Here is a 21,121-nt window from a genome sequence, read left to right on the forward strand (position 1 = left end):
CTCAAAGATTTTTGAAAACTTTTTTGATATCTTTTTTATTAACTTATGGTCTTTAAATACAAATGGAGATGTAACTATTTCCTACAAATGAGGAAATAGAAAAATTATGGAGGATAATCCTCCTACAACTTAGGAATAGAAATATTTAAAAAATTGAACATAAAGCATAAACTGAACCCATTAACACATAAGCTGAATCCACTAAAACATAACAGCAATAGTTAAGGAATCCACTAAAGCATTACAACATCCATTAATGCTTGATGTTTCTTCTTTTTATCATGATTGAACTGTTGGTACTGTTATAAGGACTTAATAGGTAGAAGTTATAATAGCTAGTATCAATAGTGACTGAGTGGTGGTAATAGTGGCGGTAATAGAGTGATAATGACGGTGGCAATGATAAAAGTGAGAGTAACAACAATGATAATAACTATAAATAATATTGTTTGTTATAATATGTTACTTATGGAGTAATTGATTATATTATATAATTTTGATTCATTATATCAATATTATTTTTATGGTACACAATAAAATAATTTAATATGTATTATAATCACGATTATATTGATTGCATCATACTAAATGTGGCATTATAGCAATAACATAACCACCATAGGCTGTAATATGATTGAGTGGTTTTTATTTCATTATTAATTTTTTTAATAATTTTTTATTTAAAATAAAAAGTTAAAATTTTTTTATTTAAAATAAAAAGTTAAAATTTTCTAAACTTAAAAAAATTTTAATGTTAAATGAAATAAAAATTATAATTTTATAAAAAATTATTTTTTTTTTTGTTGTAAAGTGAATTATATCAAACATGAACTATATGAATTGTAATGAATATAATAAATTTTAAGCCACAACGTTCACTATGAAATCCAAAGGGTGTAATTATTTCACCTGAATTTACAAAACATATCTATGAATTTTCAACCATTTGATTAAATTAGAGTAGATAAATTTGAATTTGAACACATCAAATAATATTTAAATAATATAATATTTAAATAAAACTAACTTGTTTCAATTTAAATTTTAAAATACAAAATTAAAAGAACCAGCTCAAGAAATAAAGCAAAAGGAAGCCCTTTGAAAGTAATGGTAATGGGGCACGGTTGTGGTTTGTGTTAGTTGTTGGCCGATATTTGCAACGAGTGGCTGCCACGCTCCTATAAATCATAATCACAACGCAAACCTTATGGAAGAGATAAAAAGGAAAATTAATTAAGAAATTCCTGGTACTTTAATTTTTTTCTTTTTTAAAAAAAGCCTTTTTTAAATAAAATATCGTTTTTTTTTGTCGAAAAAATAAATATCGTTTGAAGAAAAGAAAAAAGGAAAATAAAATAAATTCATAAAACGGTTTTTGGTTTTTGAGTTTGACAGATTGTTTTTGGTGCAGCCAGCATGACTCTCCAATCCAGTTCTTCTAGCTTCGGTGGCGTCTCCTCCTTCACATGTCCTCCCAATGCCTCTCGTCTCCGCCGCTCTCCGGCCACCGTAATTCGAGCCAAAGGTAATTACAGGTTTTCTTATTGTTCCTAATTGTCCCTAATTTTTCAATTGTTAGTTTCTTAGTTGAAATGATTGATGTAGCTGCTCGATTTCTCTCGCATTTGAAATTCTAGGTTTTTGTCTTGTTTTGAGCTCCTTGCTAAACGTTGTTCTGTTTCAGTTGAACCATCTGAGAAGTCGGTGGAGATAATGAGGAAGTTCTCGGAGCAATATGCTCGTAAGTCTGGAACTTATTTCTGCGTCGATAAGGGAGTCACCTCTGTTGTCATTAAGGTAGTCTTCAGTTTCTTCCTTTCTTTTTATTAGCCTTCGATTGATTTAATGGAACTATTTTCTCATTGAAATCACAATTTCACTTGTGATTCCATTTTTCTTGTAATTGAGTTCTCTGAATTAGCTTCTGTAATATAATAAACATTGAAGCGTCTGTGTTCACTTTCTACGAAAATTCAGCGACCTCTATTTTATTTTATGTATGCCATTTTGGAATTTAAACAGGGATTGGCAGAACATAAAGATTCTCTGGGTGCACCTCTTTGCCCTTGTAGGTAAATAATGATGATGCAATTTAACCGAAATTTGTTGGAATCCGTTTAAATAACTTAAATTAATACATTACCATGGCTACAACTTTTGAGTCTTTGATGTACAGGCATTATGATGATAAAGCAGCTGAGGCAGGGCAGGGCTTTTGGAATTGTCCATGCGTCCCCATGAGAGAAAGGTAGATACATCATTTCATTTACAAAGTACCATGTGAGATGTGGTGAGCAAACAGTTAGTTTGGATGATGCAATGCAGTTTTTTAAATGAATTTCTTAAAATGGTATCTATGTTTTAGAGTGATCTACCAGTTATGCTACATTCCCCTGCTCAAATATTTTTTGCTTTAGTTGCATTAATTTTATGCATGGAAAACATACATGTGCTGCTTATAAAGTTCAGCAATTATTATTTCCTTTTTTTTTTTAAAAAAGTGTTAACTGTCATGATTATAGAAATTGTTCTTTTCTTGCCATCTCCTCATAATGAATACATTATTGGTATATTTTCAATATCATTCTATGTGAAGTAATTAGTCATAATTTTACTGCAGCGGCTAAAGGTAAAAAACCGCTCTGAGATATCTTTATGTTGGAGAGATGATATTGGAAGTCACCTTAATGTTAGGCAAGTGAGGGAAGATTGAGAAACAGGGAGGGGTGAGGGAGTGACTTCCGTTGGATTTATTCACTAGGAGGAAGCATGTCACAGGTTATTGTTTTATGCCATTGGTGAGGGATACCTTTGTTGGTTAAGGTTAATAGAAATATTGAGCAGGATGTGTTGGGATAACAAGTGGAGTTTCTGATATATGACACTATCACATGATATTAACTGGCATCAGGTTATCTGGAGAATAAATTAAATAGTTCTATTTATTTATCCTTTTTTTTATATTTCAGAGGAGAGACTTCAGGCAATAGTAGGTACTTAGGGAGGTCCTTCCAGCTCTAAATATGATTATTAAATGTACCTGCAGTACGCTTTGGGAGACTGAATAATGATATTAATAAGTAATAAAGGTGTTAACATTCTAGTGACTTGGTTCCTTTATGTGTTATGAGGGAGTTGAACAGAAGAGTAAGAAATTATTGCATCACTTTGATAGCTTATCTTGGTCTTTAATTCTAATCCAACCTTGCATTTCTCTCTAACTCTTCCCCTAAAATGGTTTTGTCTGTGTTTTTTCTTTCCTTTTTATGATCTGAAAGATCTAGGCTTTGTGACTGATTTTATCAAGCTATTAGAATATTAGTGCATAATGAAGAGATGTGTCTCCACTATGACACTTGATGAATTAATGGAAATTTTGTTTATGAAATGGTTATTAGACTAGTCACTGCTCCTCATAGAGAATGCTAGGCTGGTTGGTCTGGCCAGATGAACAAGTAGCAGATGTATTGATATACAGTTAAAGGTAGCACTGATTGGTATCCATGATGGAGATATGCTTGAACTACTACTTGCAATATTTATTGTGACTGATTTTATCAAACTGCTAGATTATTAATGCATTAAGAAGAGATGTTTCTCCCCTATCGCACTCAATGAATTAATGGAAAATTTGTTTATGAAATGGATTCTAGACTAGTCATTGCTTCTCATAAAGAATGGTATGCTGGTTGGTCTGGCCAAATGAACAAGTAGCAGATGTATTGGTATACAGTTAAAGATAGCACTGACTTATCATTACTATGGCTGTAAATATAGATGTCGCTGAAGTCATCATTGGGCAAATCAACATACTGAGCAACAACTATCCATAAGCTTTATATTGTCTGATAGATCAAGGAGTAAACAGGATAAAGTTATGAAAACAATATTTGTTGGGATCTTAATTTAAGCCAGGCATGTTATTTTTTAAAGAGCCTAGCTATCTTATTAACCTCGTTACCAAGAGATGTGGTTGAAACGAAACTGTGATGCGACTAGTCAACCTACAAGAAAGAGAATATGAGGGGGTTGGTGCCTATGACAGTCACTCCGACACTCAAGTCAGTAAACTAAGGAGAATGACGCGTGTAATGTAATGTTTTGAACTCAAGAGTAGTTGTATAAGAATTGCATACCTTGATCTTTGTGTTCATAAGCTTCTATACTGTAAGAAAATGGAGTTAGTTATCGTATCTTCTGAAAATTCAACAAAATTCAACTGGTATTGGCTAGTGGATAGGGGATCTCGCGATTGTAGATGTAATGGAGATTTGCTGGATTGTATTCTCTAACGCTAACTTTCCATGGAGTCTCGCTCTATTGTTGAGAGGGCGAGTCTTGACGAAGAGCTTAGACTTACGTTGTCCGTAGGACCAAATATCCTCTGATCAGACCCTTGCCACTTGGTTTTTTCTTCGAGTGCCAGCTCATGGTCTACTTTGGACAATTGTTGTTCTATATCAGAAATCCCGCATCGGTCTTTGATTCTTCAAATTCGAAGTTTACAACTATTTTTCCACGGCTTTGGGACTAACACTCGGTCATGTGCCTAGCGATTAATCGCCTCGTGGCGCTTTTCGACAAAAACTTACCTTTCTTTTAGACTAACATTCAAAGATTCGAGCAACGGTTATCCGTCTCGTGGCGATTCTCGGGAGAAACTTGTCTTTGTCTTTTAGGACTATCACCAGACTCGCCTATCAGTTACCCGCCTATGGTGATTCTCGACAGAAACTTGTCTTTGTTTTTTGGGACTGACACCCGAATACTCGCCTGACGGTTACTCGCCTTATGGCTATTCTCGGCAAAAACTTACTTTTGCCTTTTGGGACTGTTGACTTATTTGTTGATCCTAACTGATTCTAGGGATATGATTTGATTTGATTAAGATCCTTAATTATCTCTGTAATTATTATTTGATTATTTGCTTCTTATTTAGATATAATTCTGTGTATAAATAGTCATATAAACCAATTGTAAAGATTAAGAGTGAAATACAAAAATTCTTTAAATTTTTCCAAAATTCTTCATGGTATCAGAGCCTTTTCTTGATTTTAGGGTTCAAATTCAATTTTTTCCTCTTTAAAGTTTCAAAACCCTAGATCTACCTTTTTTGGTACTAACCCATCTAGGAGTCTTTCCTCCTCTCACCGTCGGCACCAGGACTGTCGTCGGCCGATCGCCCAGCTCTGACGCTGGAAAAGCCCGCACGTGAGGCTCATGCTCCTCCCCTTCCCGGTACGTGACCAATCGCCTGACTCTGCTTTGTCGCTCCGATCACTCCGGCGACGATTCTGACCATCTTTCCGGCCTTCCCGTGCCGCTATCCGGTCTTTTGGTGAATCTATTGGGCTCTCTTTTGTGTACAACCTTAGGTACCTCCTATTCTTTCACGGTTCATAAATCTTTACCATGACAGAAGGTAAAAGGGTCTCGATTCCTAACTCTGATTACTCGTCCTCTGGTACCACATCTAACTTTGTAAAGTCAGGTAATGCTTCCTCTATTAATAATGTTCCATGGATTATCGATTCTGGTACGAATAGACACATGACAGGCTCTTCTAAAGGCTTTCTCAATTATTTTCCTTCTCTAACCAAAGATAGTGTCAGAATTGCTGATGGCTCTTTTACTCTCATATCCGGAATAGGTTCTGTTATTTGCACATTCAACATTAAATTATCATTTATCCTTCATGTTTCCCACTTTCCTGTCAATTTTTTATCTGTCAGTGCTATCACCCATGCCTTTAATTGCAAAATTAAATTCTTTCTTGATCATTGTGTTATTCAGGATCTTCGCACAGGAAAGAGGATTGGCAATGGTAGGCTGCATAATGGCTTATATATGTTGGAGGGTGATCCAGGTTGTTCGATATCCCAAGCCTGTTTTAGAGAAAATAAAGATGTCAATCAGGAAATAATACAGTGGCACAGACGGTTAGGGCATCCATCATTTTTTGCCTCAGAAAAACTTTATCCTAATTTGTTTGCTAGAACTCAGTTTGATTCTCTATTTTGTGATGCTTGTGAGTATGCTAAACACACTAGAACATCCTATCCTTTGAGTCATAATAAAAGTCAAATTCCTTTTGCTACTATTCATTATGATGTTTGGAGGTCTACTCAAACTGTCTCCTTGTCTGGTAACTGATGGTTTGTCATCTTTATTGATTGTTGCATTCGAATGACTTGGGTATATTTGATTAAAGCTAAAAGTGATGTCTTTTCTTGTTTTCAATCCTTTCATAAGATGGTTTGTACTTAATTTAATACTAAGGTGAAAATTTTGAGAACTGACAATAGAAGAGAATACATGGATAGAATACATGGATAGTAGCTTTTCTACTTATTTGGAGAGTAATGGGATAGTATACCAAATTAGTTGTCCTTATACTAGTGCTCAAAATGGCATTGCTGAGAGGAAAAATAGGCATCTATTGGAGGTAGCTCGATCTCTTATGTTCACCATGAATCTACCCAAAGCATATTGGGGAGATGCAATCCTTGCATCTGCTTATCTTATCAATAGAATGCCTCTCAAGACTCTTGACTTTATGAGTCTTTTGGCAGTTCTACAAGGGAAAAAATCATACGTTGTTCCACCAAAAGTATTTAGATGTGTTTGCTTTGTCCATACTAGGAGGGCAGGGAAATTGGACCCCAAGGTCTTTAAATGTGTGTTTGTTGGGTATTCTCCAACACAAAAGGGATACATCCTCCCTCTAGGAAATACTTAGTCAGTATGGCTAGTACCTTCCAAGAAACTGAACCCTACTTCAGTATCAACCACTCACCTCTTCAGAGGGAGAATAATGAGCAAAAAGAGGTGATCCCGAATTCTGTAATTCTTAATGATATGGTTCAACTAGAAAATTTGAGTTTTAGTAGACAGGGGGGAGATATCCAATCAGGGAGAGAGAATTGGTGGTTTGGACAAGCCAGATTTGAGAAGGTATTCGAGGAGAGACTAGGCAGAAGAAGCCATTATGCAGACTACTCAGAGTCAAGAATCTTCTCCTGGTGAGTTATCCACAACTCTTTCTTCGGGTGAGTTACCCATAACTCTTGAATGCTTCAATGACTTAGATAAACCTATTGCACAAAAAAAGGGGGTCAGATCTTGTACTAAACATCCTATTTCTAACTTTATTTCTTATGAATCCTTATCTCCTTTCTATAGAGCTTTTGCCTTGTCTATTTCCTCTGTGTCCATTCCACAGGATTGGAAGAAAGCTCTTGCAGATCCTAAATGGAAGAAAGCAATGACATTGACTAAAAATGAGATCTGGGAGCTTGTCACTCTCTCACCTGGAAAGAAACTCGTTGGCTATAAATGGGTGTTCACAGTGAAACACAAAGCTGATGGCACAATTGAATGATTTAAAGCCAGATTGGTTGCTAAAGGATTCACCCAAACCTATAGAGTGGATTACCAAGAGACATTTGTTCCAGTTGCAAAAATGAACTCGATTAGAGTTCTATTATCCTGCGCAGCCAACTTGGACTGGAACTTGCAACAGTTTGATGTTTCCTCCATGGAGATTTAGAGAAAGAAGTGTTCATGGAAAATCCTTCTGGGTTCGCTGATGAGAAGACATAAGGAAAGATGTGCAGGTTAAAAAAGGCTTTGTATGGGTTAAAACAATCTCCCAGAGCTTGGTTTGATAGGTTTAGCAGAGCCATGATGTCGTTTGGTTACCAACGAAGCAATGCTGATCACACTCTGTTTATCAAACATCACAAGGGTAAGATCACCCTTCTTATTGTGGTTCAACTAAACAGGCAATGACAAAGAGGAAATGGTTCAACTAAAGAGGTTGTGGCTCAGGAATTTGAAATCAAAGATCTAGGAAAACTGCAATATTTTCTAGGTATCGAGGTGGTTAGATCAGAAAAAGGAATTTTCATCTCCCAAAGAAAGTACATTCTGAATCTTTTAGAATAAACTGGTATGATGGGGTGTAAACCAACAGAATCTCCTATTAAAATTAATCACAAGCTGGAAGCAGGAACTGGTGAGCCCGTGGATATTGGAAGATACCAGAGATTGGTAGGAAGGTTGATTTATCTCTCACACACTCGACCAAAGATAGCCTATGTTGTTAGCTTAGTTAGCCAATTCATGCATGACCCTCGCGAGACTCATATGCAGGCTGTACTTCGCATCTTAAGATACCTAAAGACTGCGCCAGGGAAAGGGCTTCTTTACTCCAAACATGGTCACTTCCGAGTTGAAGTTTTTACAGATGCAGATTGGGTAGGATCTCTCGATGACAGGAGATCCATTTTTGGCTACTGCACAGTTGTGGGAGGGAATCTTGTCACCTGGAGGAGCAAAAACTAAAGTGTTGTTGCTCGGTCAAGTGCTGGAGCAGAATACAGAGCAATGACCCAAGGTGTGTGTGAACTCTTATGGTTACAGAAGTTATTGGAGGAGTTGAGGTTGCTCGATAGAGACAAGATAACTCTGTATTGTGACAATAAAGCTGTTATAAGTATAGCACAAAATCCAGTCCAACATGACCGGACGAAACACATTGAAATTGATCGGCACTTCATTAAAGAAAAATTAATAGACGGTGTCTTGAGCCTAGTTCATATGACTTCTATTGGGCAACTTGCGTATGTGTTTACTAAAGAGCTCAATAACAAAATCTACCATAATATGTTTGCAAGTTGGGCATGTGCAGCAGCTTTGCACCAACTTGAGGGGGAGTATTAACTTATTTGCTGATTCTAACTAATTCTGAGGACATGATTTGATTTGATTAGGATCCTTAATTATCTCTGTAATTATTATTTGATTATTTGCTTCCTGTTTAGATATAATTCTGTGTATAAATAGTCATATAAGCCAATTGTAAAGATTAAGAATGAAATACAAGAATTCTTTAAATTTTCTCAAAATTCTTCAGGGATTAACACCCGAATACTCGTCGGACGGTTATCCGCCTTATGGAGATTTTCAGCAAAAACTTGCCTTAGCCTTTTGGGACTAACACCCAAAGACTCTCCAACAGTTACCCGCTTTATGTTCTTGGTATAAAATGTTTTAGCTAGTGGGACTAACACTCGGTCATTGAGCTTAGCGAATATCCGTCTTGTGGTCTGGCATAAAATGCCTTATTTAGCGGGACTAACACCCGGATTATGGGATTGACGGATACCCGCCTTGTGGCCTTGGCATAAAATGCCTTAGAAACTTTTTGTGAAGCAGGACTAATACCCGGTTGCATGGCATGGCTTGGCGGATACCCGCCTTATGGCCTGAACATAAAATGCCTTAGAAACTTTTTATAAAATCGGACTAATACCCGGTTGCGTGGCCTGGCGGATACACGCCTTGTGACTGTGACATAAAATGCCTTAGCTAGCGGGACTAATACCCGGTTATGTGGCTTGGCAGGTACACGTCTTGTGGCCTGGTATAAAATCTCTTATTAGCAGAACTAACACCCTGATTATTGGCCTTGCGGATACCCGTTTTGTAGTCTTGACATAAAATACCTTATTTAGCAGGATTAACACCCGGATTATAGGTCTGGCGGATACTCGACATATGATCTTGACATAAAATATCTTGTTTAGTAGGACTAACACTCGGATTATGGGCCTGGCGGATATCCGCCTTGTGGCCTTGGCATAAAATGTCTTATTTAGTAGGACTAATACCCGAATTATGAGCTTGACGGATACCGGTCTTGTGGTCTTGGCATAAAATATTTTGTTTAGCGAGACTAACATCCGGACTATGGGCTTGGCGTATACCCGCCTTGTGGTCTTGGCATAAAATGCTTTATTTAGCGGGACTAAAACCTGGATTATGGGTCTAGTGGATACCCGCCTTAGCATAAAATGCCTTAAATTGCGAGACTAACACTTGAAAACTCGCCTGACGGTTACTCACCTTATGGCGATTCTCGGCAAAAACTTACTTTTGTCTTTTAGGACTAACACCCGAAGACTCATCCGACGGTTACCCGCCTTGTGGAGATTTTCGGTAGAAACTTTTCTTAGCCTTTTGGGACTAACACCCAAAGACTGTTTTAGCTAGCGGGACTAACACCCAGTCATTGAGCTTGGCGAATACCCGTCTTATGGCCTGGCATAAAATGTCTTATTTAGCGGGACTGACACCTGGATTATGGGCTTGGCGGATACCCGCCTTGTGGCCTTGGCATACATGCTTTAGAGACATTTTGTGAAGCGGGACTAATACCCGGTTGCATGGCATGGCCCGAAAGATACCCGCCTTGTGGCCTGGGCATAAAATGCCTTAGAAACTTTTTGTAAAATCGGACTAACACCCGGTTGCGTGGCCTGGCAGATACACGCCTTGTGACCGTGGCATAAAATGTTTTAGTTAGCGGGACTAACACCCGGTTATGTGGCTTGGCGGATACACGCCTTGTGGCTTGGTATAAAATATTTTATTAGCAGGATTAACACCTTGATTATAGGCGTGGCGGATGCCCTTTTTGTGGCCTTGACATAAAATACCTTGTTTAGCAGGATTAACACCCGAATTATGGACCCGGATTATGGGCTTGGCGGATATCCGCCATGTGGCCTTGACATAAAATATCTTGTTTAGTGGGACTAATACCCGGATTATGGGTCTGGCGGATACTCATCTTGTGGTTTTGGTATAAAATGCCTTATTTAGTGGGACTAATATCCGAATTATGGGCCTAACGGATACCAGTCTTGTGGTCTTGGCATAAAATGTTTTGTTTAGCGGGACTAACATCCGGATTATAGGCCTGGCGTATACTCGCCTTGTAGACTTGGCATAAAATGCTTTATTTAGCGGGACTAACACCTGGATTATGGGTTTGGTGGATACCCACCTTAGCATAAAATGTCTTAAATAGCAGGACTAATACCCAGATTATGAGCCTGGTGGATACCTGCCTTATGGCCTTTTTCTTGTCTCCACATATCCTTGCTTCTCTAATTTTTGGTTTTGCTTTTGACTCGTCCTTTTATCCTCTCTCAACACTTGGACTTCACCATTCAGCCTCATGTATTTCTGGGTTTTATCAATTAGCTGTTGGTAAGTAGTGACTAAATTCTTATCCATTAACTTAATGTTGTGTGTTCTTTTCTTCAACACTTCATATATGAAGAATTTTGGAAGAAATTTTTGATTCTATTCCAATTGAATTAATATTTACAAGGTTTGAGTATTTACACACAAAGAATCAACCAAAATTAAGAATATTTATAATAAAAATAAAATTCTTTAAATCAAGCCTAATTAAGATTCTAAATATTTGAATCCTTCTAATTAGAAACCTTCTATGTTGGTCAACACTCCTCCCTCAAGTTGGTGACGCGGAACCCGATGGCACAAGCTTCAAACCCACACGCACAAGTAGATATGGAATCCAAAGATTTGATAAACCCACCTCCTATGGCACCCCACACTTAGAGAAGCTGAAACACCAATGATCGAAGGATTTAGATGAGAATCCGACAAACGCCACAACGAATAGTTGATAAGTTAGCCAAGATTCTTGGTGCAATTGATGAAAGCAAATCTTCACTCTCACTCAAAGCAATACACGCCAAGGCGTGAAAAGAATTCTGAAAATTTAGATTCAAAGCTGCCTCTTACAAGTGTTTCTTATCCTTATATAGTAAGGAGAGAAAATAAAATCCTAAAACACTCCTTTTAGGTCTGGCCAAACTAAACACAAGACCAAAGCCCAATCACACGCTAAAATAACACATCAAATACATAAGTATTAAAACATAAGCCCAAAACATGGCCAAATACTCTAAAACTTAAAAGATAAAATATGCCCAGAATACAAGCCCAAACAAAGCTAAAATAAAACAAGTGTTTAAATAATAAAACAAAGTAAGCCCATCATAACAAAACTGAATCATCACAAAAGCCTTTTTTGATCTTCACTTTAGGCTTTCCTTTGTGTAGTTTTAACCCATAGGTTTGATTAGGCTCTATAAGCCTATGATTGCAAGTGTTGCACCAAATTTACCCCATATGAGTTGAAGCACGCCCCAAATATATATGGACCATATGAAGATGATTTTAAACTCCTTTTAGATCCATTTGAATGATATAAGTTTGCTCCTCACCATTGTTAGAAATTTGTCCTATTGGATCCGTATCAGTTGGTGCATAGATATCACACATGTTCAACTTGCAAACCAAGGTATAATAGGTCTCGTTGTTGAGCCCTTTGATAAGCACATCAGCTAGCTGTACATCGAAAGTCACATGATCTAATCTCAAAACATCATTTATTAACTTTTCTTTAACGAAGTATTGATCAATCACTATGTGCTTCGTTCGGTCATGTTGAACCGGATTGTGAGCTATACTGATGACAGCTTTATTGTCACAGTTTAAGAGGAGTTTGTCTCTCTCCTATAGTTTCAATTCCTCCAACAATCTCTGCAATCATAGGAGTTCACAAACACCTTGTGCCATCACTCTATATTCTACCTCAGCACTTGATCGAGCAACAACATTTTGTTTTTTGCTTCTCTAAGTGACAAGGTTTCCTCCCACACGTGTACAGTAACCACTAATCAACCTTCTATCATCAAGGGATCTAACCCATCTGTATCTGTGAATGTATGTATGTGAAGATGACTGTATTTAGAGAATATTAGACCTTTTCCAGTAGCAGACTTCAAGTATCGCAAAATGCGAACAATAGCTTGCATGTGAGACTGACGAAGATTATGCATAAACTGACGAAGATTATGCATAAACTGACTGACTAAGCTGACTGCATATGCTATGTCTAGTCGAGTATGCGAAAGATAAATCAGTCTGCCTACCAACTTTTGATAGCTTCCCATATCCACTGATTCACCAATCCCTACTTGTAGCTTGTGATTGCTCTCAATGGGAGTTTCTACTGATTTGCAACCTAACATACTAGTTTCTTCTAAAAGATCCAAAATATATTTTCTCTGAGATATAAAGCTTCCCTTCTTTGACTTGACAACCTCGATTCTAGGTAATATTGCAGTTTTCCTAGATCTTTAATTTCGAACTCCTGAGCCAAAAGTTTTTTCAGCCGAGCCATCTCTTCAATGTCATTCCCTGTCATTTAATCTATATCATCAACATAGACTATAAGAAGAGTAATTTTACCCTTATGATGTCTGATAAATAGGGTATGGTCAGTATAAATTTGTTTATAGTTAAAGGAAATCATAGCTCTACTGAATCGATTAAACCAAACTCTGGGTGACTGCTTCAACCCATATAAAGCCTTTTTTAGTCTGCACAGCTTTCCTTGTGTTTTTTCATTAGCAAATTCATGAGGAATTTCCATATACACTTTCTCCTCTAAGTCTCTTTGGAAGAATGCATTTTCACATCAAATTGTTGTAGATCCCAGTCAAGGTTGATAGCGCAAGATAGCAATACTTTGATTGAGTTCATTTTGGCAACAGGGGCAAATGTCTCCTGATAATCCACTCTATAGGTTTGAGTATATCATTGGCTACTAGTCTAGCCTTGAATCTTTCAATTGATCCATCTGCTTCGTGTTTCATAGTGAACACCCATTTGCAGCCAATAAGTTTCTTTCCCGGTGAGAGAGTGACAAGCTCTCAATTCTCATTTTTTGCCAGTACTTTCATCTCTTCAATTATTGCTCCCTTCCTTTTAAGATCTGTAAAAGCTTCATTCTAATCTCGTGTAATAGACACAGAGAAAATAAACAAGTCAAAGACTCTATAGAATGGAGACAAAAAATCATAAGGGAGAAAGTTAGAAATAGAGTGCAAGATCTAATTCTTTTTCTTTGAGCAATTGGTTTATTTAGATTGTCAAAGGGCTCAAGATTTATGGATGACTCACCATATGGAGAAGAGGAAGATTCATGATACTGAGTAGACTGCACAATGGCTTTTTTCTGCTTCTCTTTTGTCTCTTTTTTAGTATCTCCTTAAATCTGGTTTATCCAAATGCCAAATTTGATCACCTATAGTCTCCCCCCATAGAATAGTTTATGGATCATAATAGTCTCCCCCTGTAGAATAGTCTCCTCTGGAGTAAAACGTTCTAGAGTTATAGGACTAGGAATCATCTTTTCTCTCTCATTGTCCTCCCCTGAAGAGGTGATGGGATAGTACTAAAGTAAGATTCAATCTCTCTAAATGTAACATCCATACTGACAAAATATTTTCTAGATAGAGGTTGGTAACACTTGTAACCCTTCTGTGTGGGAGAGTACCCAATAAACACACATTCAATAGCTCTCGGATCGAGCTTCCCGCCTGTCCTAGTATGAACAAAACACATGCATCCAAACACCTTTATTGGAACAATGTAAGTATTTTTCCCTTGTAGCACCTCTAAAGGGCTTTTAAAGGCAAGAGCTTTGAGAGGCATTCTATTAATAAGATAAGCTGCGGCTAAGACTGCATCTCTCCAATAGGTTTTTGGAAGGTTCATGGTAAAAAGGGGAGATCGGACTACTTCCAATAGGTGTCTATTTTTCTTTCAGTAACACCATTTTGGGCACTAGCGTAAGGATAACTAGTTTGATACAATATCCCATTAAACTCCAGATAAGCATAAAAACGGCCATCCATGTACTCTGTACCATTATCAGTTCTCGAAATTTTTATCTTAGCATCAAATTGAGTATAAATCATCTTGTGAAAAGATTGAAAGCAAGAAACCTCATCACTCTTTGCTTCTATCAAATAAATCCAAGTCATGCAAGTGCAACAATTAGTAAAAGTAATAACCAACGGTTACCAGATAGTGAGACTGTTCGAATAGGTTTCCAAACATCAAAATGGATGGTCACAAAAGAGATCGTACTCCTATTGTTACTAGAGGGATAAGAGGTTCTTGTATGCTTAGCATACTCATAAGCATCACAAACTAAAGAACCACATTGAGCCTTGGAAAATAAATCAGGATAAAACTTCTCTAAAACAAAGAAGGATGGGTGTTCTAACCGTAGATGCCATAGAATGATTTCTTGGTTGAATTCAAACTCAGATTCCCTTCCAACATATATAAGCCATCGTGCAGTCTACCATTACCAATCCTTTTCCCAGTTTGAAGGTCCTGAATAACACGATGGTCAGGAAAAAAATTAAGTGCTTTGATGAGAGTACTAATAGATAAAAGATTAATAAGGAAATAAGAAATATGAATAACAAATGATAGCTTGATTTTTGGAGTACAAACAATAGAATCGATTTTAGATATAGAAGCGGAAGAACCATTTGCGATTTGACAGTGTCTTTTTGTAGACTTGGAAGGTAATTAAGGAAGCTTTCAGAGGAGCCCGTCATATGTCTGTTTGCACTAGAATCAATAATCCATGGAGCAGAATCAAGAGACGAAACAAAAGTATTATTAGAAGTCCTTACATTACCCACACAAGTCATTACCATTTCAAAAAAAAATCACACTTTTTCTATCAAAAACAGTGGAAAATTATTGTTCCTGAAGAAAGAATTCCTGTTCACCTGCAAAAAAGGCATGGGTCCAACAGATCAGAAGCACAACTTGAAGGCGAGTTTGTCGGAAAGGATCACTGCCGAAAAAACCACCGGAAAACGTCTCCTATGCCAGATAAAGGTGAACCAAGTCATGGATCCACACAAATCAGAGACGCAACTCGAAGGCGAGTCTGCTAGAAAGGATCGCCGTCGAAAAAGACCACCAGAAAGCGTCACACGTGCCGGCGAGTGGAAAAGATGCAGAATCTTGCGAGGGCGCGTGAGCCTCACTCACGTGCGGGGCTTTCCAGCGTCAGAGCTGGCCGGCGACGGTCCGGTGACCCTGCTGGTGGTGGCGATAAGATGAAAAAAGGTTCCTAGATAGGGTAGTACCAAAAAGATAGATTTAGGATTTTATAAACTCTAAGAGAAAAAATTAAATTTAAACCCTAAAATCAGAAGAAAAAAAAAAGAAAAAAAGAAAAAAAAAACTCTAATACTATGAAGAATTTTAGGAGGAATTGTTTATTCTATTCCAATTGAATTAATCTTTACAATGTTTGAGTATTTACACACAAAGAATAACCTAAATTAGGAATATTTACAATAAAACTAAAATCCCTTAAATCAAGCCTAATTAGGATCTCAAAGATTTGAATATTAGGAACCTTCTATGTGGGTCAACAATATGTTATCTCATGATTTAATTTCTCCACCTGTATTGCTTTTGTATTAAACTGTGGGATAAAACCCCTTTAAAGACTTGCCCTCTTCTTGGTGGATCTTCTGCAAGTCAGAGGAGAGTTTTGTCTAAGGTACACAAGTAATAAATCTGGATTTAAATAACATAGCGAATTATGTAAAGTTCTGAATTGAACCTGGACTCAGATGTTGGTATTATTTTTGAGCCAAACCTATGAGTGTTGACGGAAACACTCGGTATAACACAAAATCGTTGACATCTTAGAGTTGCATTATTGTCCTAAAGATCGCCAGGTGATTTTTGGGATCTACTATTCTGTCGTATTTGTCCAAACTTGAAGTTTGAACTTTGTGGGAAATGTTTCTGTTAAGATCTCTTTTGATAGGGGTGAGACATCGTGTAACCCATAATCATTCTCCTGCTCCTTCTGGTATCTTTGCACGGTCCGTGTCAGCTTCCAATCAACATCCTTTGGAGTCTCGTCCGTCGACTCCTCTTTCTCCAGTTTTGCCTTTTGCTTGGACTCCGTTTGGATTGCCTCTGTCCGAGTCCTTTGGGTGTCGATGGAAGCCTCCTCCCTTATCCTAGGAGCCATAAAGGAAGTCTCCTCCCGAGCTTTATACTGCTCTAGAGTGGTCTGTAGTCTTTTTATGTACCGTAGCATCTGCTCATTATTCAGATTGCTCAGATTAGCCTCATTGATCATCGATGGGGTGTTTTGTCCACTACCAAGAGTGGAGGAAATGATTACTCTCTTATTGACAGCAGTCTTAGCAGCAGCTCGTGAATTGTCAGCCATTTTAGAGTATAGAAGAGGGAAAAGGTTGCTTTTTGAGAGAAAATGAAAGAACGGTTTCTAATCCAATTGAACAAAGATAATCTAATGAATTTCCCGGCAACAAAACCAAATTATGTGGCTGAAATGAAACTGTGCTGCGATTGTTCAATTTGTAAGAAAGAGAATGTGAGGTGGTTGGCATCTATGGCAGCTACTCCAACGCTCAAGTCTACTGAGGAGAATTGCGAATATAATGTAATATTTTGAACTCAAGAGTAGTTGTGTAAGAATTGCGTACCTTGATATCTATGTTCATCAGTTTGTATACTATAAGAAGATGGAGTTAGTTATAGCATCTTCTGAAAATCTGATTGATATCGGCCAGTGAATAGGGGATACTACGATTATAAGTGTAATAGGGATCTGCTGGATTGTATTATCTAATGTTAACCTCCCATGGAGTCTCACCTCTAGTTGTAGTTGAAAGGGCGAGTCTTGACGAAAATTTTAGACCTACGGTGTCCATATCTTTTTTTCCGCCCGTGTGACCGAATATGATCTGATTGTACCCTTATCTTGTGGCCCTGTTTTCGTGTGTTAGTTTATGGCCTACTTTAGATGATTGTTGTGCCATATCGTCAAGCGGTGATATATGAAACAATGCAGTATTTATCACTGTTGTTTGCCTTTGCAACTTGCTGCCTGTATTAGCCACCTGAAAGGGAGGAACAAAACCTCTTCAGTCAAGGGAATCAAATTTATGGCATCCATTTGATGTTAGAAGCATCACTCTTTGCAATCTCCAATTGAGTAAAAGGGTGATATCCGATGCAGTGCATGAGATTTGATGAATAATTATTTCCTTTGAATGGCTACAACTATAAATCCTCCCAATGTTTGAGGGTCACATGAGATAGTAGAGATTTTTTTATAGATGAAGTAGCCATTTTACTTGCGATTTCTCATTGACAAAAGATTTATTGAAGAAAACCTCTGAGGAACATATTAACTAATAAAGGACTAAACTGCTAAACAATGGCTCTTTCACGACTTCTATAATTTTTTGCAGAAAGATGTAATTTTTCTATTGTCCATTGCTGAGGTCAATTTAGCTATTTATGTACAATAGATGCTTCAACAGAAAAGTTTGAGGGCTTGAATTTAGCAAGTGGAAGGCCGTGACTTGTATATTGTTCTCTGATTTTACTATTTACTTGTCTCCGGTTTTCAAATCAAGCACCTGGTATTTTAACTGTAAGATTGGTTTGGCAGGAAGGAGTGCCACTGCATGCTCTTTCTTACTCCAGAAAATGATTTTGCTGGCAAGGATCAGGTGATTTGAAATCTCTTGTTTTTTCCCCCTAACTGTAATGTTTGTATTATCAAATTTAAATAATTACATCATGCATACATTGGGCTGTTACTGTATTGTCTGAAATTCAATTGGATCATACCAAATCTCGACTATGTATGCTGGAACTTGTGAAATTAGGTTACTTTGGTTATGCATTTGTCGGGGTTGGCCAAAAAAAAAAAAAAAAGCTCAGAATTGACGAATGCTAAGTGAATGTGCACTTCTACAACAGACTTCTTACATGTACACTAAGAATAACAACAACAATAATGACAATTTTGACTGACAAGCAGTGAGTGTCTACATTTTTTTTTATCCTAGTTCTTGCAGCGCCTTTCCATTGTATTTTTTAAGTATGTTAATTTATAATTAATGTTTTCCAGTAATGCAAATGTGGTTGTTCATGTTCTGTGCAGAAAATCTCCCTGGAAGAAATCAGGGAAACAACAGCAAATATGTGATGTCCAGTGTACTGCGTTGTATTGTATTCATTTCTTTGATGCGCTATCACCTTGTATTTGGCCAAAAAAATACCACACGTGTGGGTGTATATTATATGCTACATGCTGTATGCTAATCACAAAACAAATCTAATTTCTCTATGACACTTGCACAGCATTCTTTTTCTTTTTCTTATTATTTTTTTTTAATCCCATTGCTTTATTTTGGGTACAATCAGTCTTACTCTGCTTCCACGCTCGGGCTATATATGTTGAAGGTACCAAAGAACTGGTGGAAAATGTGGATCCGAGTTCTTCCTCGTCTATTCAAGCAAAGTTGAATTGATGTTACTATAACTCTCTCATTTTCAAATTTTTACAATTGTATTTTGTTTTTTTTTTTTTTTATTTAACAATTAAACTCCATATTTTTTTACAATCCATTAAATGATTAACTAAACAGCCATATAGGATGATACTCAAATTGACAATGCTAGAGCCTGCAATCCCACATGTAAGTTAAACTTTAAAATAGTTATCAACTGCTCACTGTTATTTTTATTTTTAAATGGAAAATAGAAATTAAAGAGTTGAATCGATCTCTAATATTTATTTAAATGCATTTATTATCAAATTAAAACTGTAAATGCAACTGCATACTGTTATTCTATATTATGTTTTTTTACTAACATATTGTAGAAGATATAGATTTTAATAAATTTATATGTCATTTTATATAATTAATTTTTTAATTATTTAACAGAAAGACTGACGTTGAACTGGTATTAAAATTTAGAAAGGAAGGATGAGTTGTTTAGTGATTGCCTCCAAATGCAAATGATAATAGTACTGTATTTGTGATGTGGTGCAACATTTAAATGGATTCAACATCAAGCAGCCTGCTAGGCGATCAACACTAACTTAAAATCTAATGAAAAAATTAACTTCATATATATAAAAACTATATATATATATTATTTTTATTTAAGAAAAAGAAAAGATCAGGAAAATAAAAAGGCTGCATTCGTTGAATTTATGGAAGATTCGGAATCGAATTTTTTGAGGTTAAAAAGGAGTTTAATTAGAAAAACATTTATGATTTTTTTATTAATTTGACAGTAACATAATTCATTTATTTTATATTTACTACCTACAAAACTATTAGAGAAAAATAAAATATAATAAATAAATGGTCAAAAAATTATAAATTTTACTAATTTTAATAATTATATCTAATCTTTTTATTATTGATAAGTATATTTCAAACTGTGGTCATTAAATTAGTTGTACTCCACGGTTACCAATGGCCGTTACTCACTTATTAACAGTTGGGTATAACATTTTCTTCTCAAATTAGAATTTTATAGTATTTGAATGAAATTTAGAAATTCATTTTTTATTTTTTTTTCTTTTAAAAATATATCTGTATATATTATTTTAATCTTAATTTGCTACCATTTCAATAAAAAATAAAATGTTATTTTTTTATTCATATAATATTTTTTAATTTTTAATTGAAAAATAATTTTATAATTTATATATAAAAAAGTATATTGATTGTCCTAGATTTTATTTTAAATTTAATATTTTAAAATATATTAATATTATTACTTTCCAAATTATAATGGAATTACATTATGAAATTAACTTTTACCTTTTATTTTACTTTCTTTTAATTTTATTATATATTTATTTTATTTAATATACATTAATTTTTTTATAACCATTCGTTACATAGTTGGAACTCAAAATTTAAATTTATATGAATTCTAAAATTAATTTAATAATAAAAATATTATTCAAATAATTTAAAAACTTAGGTTAAGTAATTGCTTTATTTCCTTCGTCTATTAAATATTATGGATATTATAGATATAAAAAATATAAATATTATAGATATCTAATATTATTGAATTAAAAAAAAATTATTTTTTTTTGAAAAAATAAATTAATTTATAAAAATAAAAATACAAATGATTATTTTATAATAATACTAAAAATTAAAAAAATTATATATGTGTTTTCTGAGACATAATAATAAATAAAATTAGTTTAAACTAATTAAAATTATTAATTCAATAAACTAAATTTATATAGAATTTTAATTCTATAAAATTTTAATTTCCTATTAACTTTATTTTAATATAATTAAATTTAAAAATAAAATTTTTATTTTTATTTTACATTAAATATTTAATTTTAATTATTTATAATTTAAAAGATATGATTAATTTTTATTATCAATAATTATTTGTAAATTTTATTTTTATAAAAACATTAATACTTATTTATTTTTTTAATTGCATTAAAATGTTAATTACTAGAAATAAAAATTAATAAACTAAAATTGTTTTAAAATATATATTATATAAATTTAATTTATCCATTAGT

The 21,121-nt window shown here is 35.3% G+C and overlaps 1 protein-coding gene across 2 annotated transcripts; it reads left to right on the forward strand.

The window, feature by feature from the left end:
* The first annotated feature begins 1,347 nt into the window (after positions 1 to 1,347).
* On the forward strand, positions 1,348 to 18,892 carry LOC110605218 (ferredoxin-thioredoxin reductase catalytic chain, chloroplastic). Of its 2 annotated transcripts, XR_006349192.1 has the most exons (7): positions 1,348 to 1,525; positions 1,685 to 1,797; positions 2,023 to 2,072; positions 2,177 to 2,248; positions 5,794 to 5,939; positions 18,209 to 18,269; positions 18,707 to 18,892. XR_006349192.1 is itself a non-coding variant. In XM_021743630.2 (6 exons), exons 1-6 carry the CDS (start codon positions 1,417 to 1,419, stop codon positions 18,749 to 18,751), a joined length of 450 nt encoding a protein of 149 aa, XP_021599322.1. In that variant the 5' UTR covers positions 1,359 to 1,416; the 3' UTR covers positions 18,752 to 18,892. The 2 variants fall into 2 exon arrangements, 1 of the variants encoding a protein (XP_021599322.1); XM_021743630.2 differs by lacking the exon at positions 5,794 to 5,939 and having other exon boundaries at positions 1,359 to 1,525.
* The last annotated feature ends 2,229 nt before the right edge of the window (positions 18,893 to 21,121 follow it).

Source organism: Manihot esculenta, chromosome 17 (assembly GCF_001659605.2).
Source record: "Manihot esculenta cultivar AM560-2 chromosome 17, M.esculenta_v8, whole genome shotgun sequence".
NCBI classification, from domain to species: domain Eukaryota; kingdom Viridiplantae; phylum Streptophyta; class Magnoliopsida; order Malpighiales; family Euphorbiaceae; genus Manihot; species Manihot esculenta.

Excerpts from the sequence above, each read along its gene's own strand:
- LOC110605218 (XM_021743630.2), top strand. The coding sequence starts at position 1,417 with ATGACTCTCCAATCCAGTTCTTCTAGCTTCGGTGGCGTCTCCTCCTTC. Across the intron at positions 2,249-18,208 it reads TGCGTCCCCATGAGAGAAAG|GAAGGAGTGCCACTGCATGC; the intron begins GTAGATACATCA and ends TTGGTTTGGCAG. Across the intron at positions 18,270-18,706 it reads ATTTTGCTGGCAAGGATCAG|AAAATCTCCCTGGAAGAAAT; the intron begins GTGATTTGAAAT and ends TGTTCTGTGCAG.